Here is a 5,092-nt window from a genome sequence, read left to right as displayed (position 1 = left end):
AGGCATCCTCAGGAAGAGCTATCTGGACAGGATGAGTTTCTTCGGTGGTCCATTGTGAGAGTGGAGTATCCTTCATGGGCCATCAACACATAGCTGTCTAGCCCTAACGCAAAGCTGAGAGGTGTCACCCAGGAACACATGTTTTTGATATAAGTATATAGCAATATTCATAATTTTAAAAACAAAGATGATGCATGGATTTAATCAAGACAAATCATAACTTTTCCATTGACACCTTACATGACATACTTTGTGCAAGATTTGTTGCAATTGTATAACAGTGGTAATATCAATGATATAAATGGTCATCTTTAATCATAGAGCATCACAGTACTAATACCTGCTACTTCCCAACAACAGACCCTTTCTGTCCCAAGATCTGGATAGCTCTGCCTGTATTTTTTTTTTTTTTAAACACAGCGGTGGTATTAGCTATCTATTTGCAAGATGTCCAGTTGCGGCAAGGAGGGAAAGGGGCTGGCTAAGGGAAGTGCTAAATGGCACCATAAGGTCTTGCAAGACAACATCCAGGGCATGACGAAGCCGGCGATCTGTCACTTGGCTCGCAGCCGCGGGGTGAAGCGCATCTCGGGGCTGATCTATGAAGAGACCTGCGGGGTGCTGAAGGTTTTCCTGGAGAACGTGATCCGCGATGCGGTGACCTACACCGAGCACGCCAAAAGGAAAACCGTGACAGCCATGGATGTGGTGTACACCCTGTACGGCTTCAGGGGCTGAGGCAGCGGGGGAGGGATAGTTCAGTGTTTTGAGCATTGGCCTGCTAAACCCAGGGTTGTGAGTTCAATCCTTGAGGGGGCCACTTAGGGATCTGGGGCAAAATCAGTACTTTGTCCTGCCTAGTGAAGGCAGGGGGCTGGACTCAATGACATTTCAGGGTCCCTTCCAGTTCTATGAGATAGGTATATCTCCATATATTTTATTTATTTTGGGGTTAATGAAATAAAAGAGAAAGATATTTCTTTGGAAACCACTATTGCTGAAATTTGGCAAACTCCAGAAGATTATGCTGCTGAACACAGGATCACAGAAGTTTTAGGAACTAAAAACAGTCACGTGACAAAAGCGTCAGGAGCAAAAGGTAAATGTCGGCATTTGTAATAAACAGTTAATAAACACTGCAGATTTTGAGATGCTGCACCTGTGTTTTCCAGTATTTCAGAATTTATTACATAAAATCCATTGACCTTTCAGAGCTGTGTGTGAGAAGCAAGAGTGTTAATTATACTTTAGCTTTTTTATTGCACAACATTAGCATACAAATAGGCCATCAATAACCAATTACATTTACACTCTTCATCTTGGGAAGCAGATAACTACAATACTAAGTGTGGTTACACGTGTGCACACAAACCCTTTTCAGTGGTTGAAACATTTCACAGTTGAGTACCGTAGGGAAGATACAAGACTAATGGATAAATATGGGCATAGGAAGATTGCAGAGCATTCAGGCAGGGAATTCAAAGAGGTCACTATTGTAAATCAGTGAAATCTAGTTCTATCTAAATATCCCTAGTCTTCCTTACACTGCCTTGGCAATGACTGTAGAGATTAAAAATTCATTCAAAACTCATGTCAGTAACATTTCTGAATCTTATTCAAGTTGTGTTGTCCAACAGTCCTGACATATATCTTAGCAATTCTTGACTTATTGTTAATGAAATAAAATAATGAAGCTACTTGCTTTTTTAAAATTTATTTATTTGTTTGTTTGTTTGTTTGTTTTTGGTGAAGAAGGAGTGCAGATGAGGAGGGTTATTTGTTATATTTATCATTGTACAATGAGATTTGCTCTGAAGATGAATAAAATAATGGAACTAATATTACTATAAGTACAATGCATTGTAGTGGTGCCGTTCATCTCAGGCCTGGTTTAATTAGTTATGCTAAAGATATGATTTTAAACCTAGTTTAACCAGTGCAATTTTGTGTGTGGACACTCAAACTGATTTAAACCTGGCGTATTTTTTTTACAGCTGTAAGCCAAACCGCTATAAGAGCATCCACACAGGGGTTTGCACCAGTTTGCCTAAATCAGTATTTAAACCCAGTTAAACCTATGTAACTTGGGTGAGAGACAAGCCCTGAAGTACTTCAAAACATTCATACCTAAGGACTTGTCTACACTTCAAATGCTACAGCAGCACAGCTGCACTACTGCAGCTCTTCAGCGTAGATACTGCCTATGCTGGCAGGAGGTGTTCTGCCATCGCTGTAGGTAATCCACATTCAAGAGGCAGTAGCTAGGTTTATGGGGAAAAAATTCCATCAACATAGCCCTGTATACACTGGGGTTAGGTCGGTTTAACTACACGGCTCAGGGGTGAGGATTTTTTCCATGCCCTTGAGCAATGTAGTTAAGATGAGTTTATTTTCTAGAATAGACCAGGCCTAGGAGTACTTCTTGACTAGGAAACAAGGTGTGGCTCTAACTCAAGTTAGCAAGGTACAATCCTAGTGAAGACAAGGCAGTTGTGTAAATCAGTGGCTCTCAGAGCCGGTCCGCCACTTGTTCAGGGAAAGCCCCTGGCGGGCCAGGACGGTTTGTTTACCTGCTGCGTCTGCAGGTTCGGCCAATCGCGGCTCCCACTGGCCGTGGTTCTCTGCTCCAGGCCAATGGGGGCTGCGGGAAGCGGCACGGGCCAAGGTATGTGCTGGCCGCCCTTCCCACAGCCCCCATTGGCCTGGAGCGGTGAACCGCGGCCAGCGGGAGCTGCGATTGGCTGAACCTGCGGACGCGGCAGGTAAACAAACCATCCCGGCCCACCAGGGGCTTTCCCTGAACAAGCAACGGACCGGCTTTGAGAACCACTGGTGTAAATTACACAAATTCTTAGCCCTAGGCTGCACAGGTCTTTACTTTGACTTGCTAACTCATGTAAAAACTGCAAACTGCCTTGTCTTCAAGGGGATTTTACTCAGGCTAGGTCTATACTACCCGCCTGAATCGGCGGATAGAAATCAACCTCTCGGGGATCGATGGGACGCGAAAATCGATCCCCGAATCGGCGCTCTTACTCCACCAGCGGAGGTGGTAGTAAGCGCCGCCGACAGAAAGCCGCAGAAGTCGATTTTGCCGCCGTCCTCACAACGGGGTAAGTCGGCTGCGATACGTCGAATTCAGCTACGCTATTCACGTAGCTGAATTTGCGTATCTTAAATCGACTCCCCCCTGTAGTGTAGATGTACCCTTAGTTTTAGGGCTGAAAATTTATGTTGGTATAGCAAAATCCACAGCCCTGACCAACGTAGTTAAACTGACCTAGCCCCCAGAGCACCGGGTCAATGGAATTCTTCTGTCACCCTAACCATTGCCTCTCAGGGAGATGGATTAACTACAGAGACGGGAGAACCCCTCCTGTCACTGTAGTGAGTCAGCGCTTCAGCTATGCTGCTGTAGCAGTTTGAGTGTAGACAGAGCCTTTGTTTACTCGAGTTAGAACATATCCTTTTTCACAGTGATGACAAGGTCTGAGCTGCTAAGATCCAGGGAGGTTCATGTGGAACTGGAATACAATTTGACAAGCTCAGAGGGAGAGCTGAGTAAATTTTAATCCAAATCAACCCATCATCTTCAGTTTTTATAACAATCTTCTCAAATTTACCGCTCCTGCCCGCCCCTGGGGTGTGTTTTGGTTGGTTGGGTTTTTTAATCATTTGGCTTTAAAGAGACGCTAAATACTGGATCCTATAAATGGCATTGCTATGTGGCATCAGTCTGTGAGGTTTTGTAACAATTATGAAACACTTCAAGAGACATTTATTATTTGTATTATGGTAGCACCTCGGAGCCCCAGTTATGAAAGAACTTTGTCAAACCCAGCATCAACACTCATAGGCGCCGACTCTGTGGGTGCTCCGGGGCTGGAGCACCCAGGGGGAAAAAATGGTGGGTGCTTAGCAGCCACCAGCAGCCCCCTATCAATGCCTCTCCCACCCCCCAGTACCTCCTGCCTGCCGGCAGGCCCCACCAATCAACGCCTCCCCTTCTCAGCATCCCTCCCTTTCTCCCTCCCAGCACCTACGGCCTGCCGCAGATCAGCTGTTTAGTGGTGTCTGGAGGCGCTGGGGGGAGGAGGGAGGGTGCAGTGCGCACGGGGGAGGAGGGGAACTGGGTGGGGAAGAGGCGGGGCAGGGGCAAGAAGAGGTGGGTGAAGGCAGAGAGGAGGTGGGAAGAGGCGGGGCAGGGGTGGGGCATTGGGGTAAGGGATGGAGTGGGGTCATGGCCTGGGCGGAGCACCCCCTGGCAGATTATAAACTCGGGGCCTCTGTCAACACTGCAAAAGTGCATCTAAAAACAGTAAGAAGAGCTCTTCAGAAGGTCCAGCATTTGGAATGAGTTTGGATACTTATGAACCTTATCTAATCCAACGGAGGGGCTCCATTGGACCCTGTGTCCCTCTACCATTCCTTCCACTAATAGCCATTGGCACCCATTGAGGGGCTGGAAGAAAAAGGGGGGTGTCTAATGCCCACTATTCCCTCTGTTGTCTTCATCGGACAAAGTGTAGGCACACTTCCCCTTCCATTTTCTTCATTCTTATGGAAAATTCCTATAAAGTGTAATAGGAATGAAAACAATGGGGTTCTAAACCCCTTCAAAATTGTCAGATCTTTCTGCAGGATGATTTAAAAAACTTCTTAAAAAGTTACTCTATTCAATTCTACAGGGCTTTTCTAAAGGGGCAGGGGAAGGGGGCATTTTGTACTCAAGTTTTTTGTTGGTTAGGCTGTTTGGAAATGTTGACATGAAATATTTTGACATTTTCAGTTGAAATGAGATCACATGGGGTGGAAGGGACCTCAGGTGGTCTAGTTAGTCTATCCTCCCACACTGAGGCAGGATTAAATAGACCTAGGCCATCCCTGACAGATGTTTGGAAATGTTTCATTTCAAAATGTCGACATTTTGAAATTTTGTTTGCAGTGTTGGTCCCAGGATATGAGAGAGACAAGGTGGGTGAGGTAATATCTTGTGGGCTTGTCTACACTGGAAAAAAATCCCCCTGAGCGCAGAAAGTTTCAGCGCTGTAAAGCGCCAGTGTAGACAGTGCATCAGCGCTGGTAGCTACGC

General features: G+C 45.8%; 1 protein-coding gene across 1 annotated transcript; it reads left to right on the top strand.

The window, feature by feature from the left end:
• The first annotated feature begins 447 nt into the window (after window positions 1-447).
• LOC128833093 (histone H4 type VIII-like) lies at window positions 448-738 on the top strand. The gene has a single exon (XM_054021001.1). The coding sequence runs from the start codon at window positions 448-450 to the stop codon at window positions 736-738; it is 291 nt and encodes a 96-aa protein (XP_053876976.1).
• The last annotated feature ends 4,354 nt before the right edge of the window (window positions 739-5,092 follow it).

This window comes from Malaclemys terrapin, chromosome 2 (assembly GCF_027887155.1).
Source record: "Malaclemys terrapin pileata isolate rMalTer1 chromosome 2, rMalTer1.hap1, whole genome shotgun sequence".
NCBI lineage: Eukaryota > Metazoa > Chordata > Testudines > Emydidae > Malaclemys > Malaclemys terrapin.
This window is presented reverse-complemented; position numbering and strand designations above follow the sequence as displayed.

Excerpts from the sequence above, each read along its gene's own strand:
- LOC128833093 (XM_054021001.1), top strand. The coding sequence starts at position 448 with ATGTCCAGTTGCGGCAAGGAGGGAAAGGGGCTGGCTAAGGGAAGTGCT.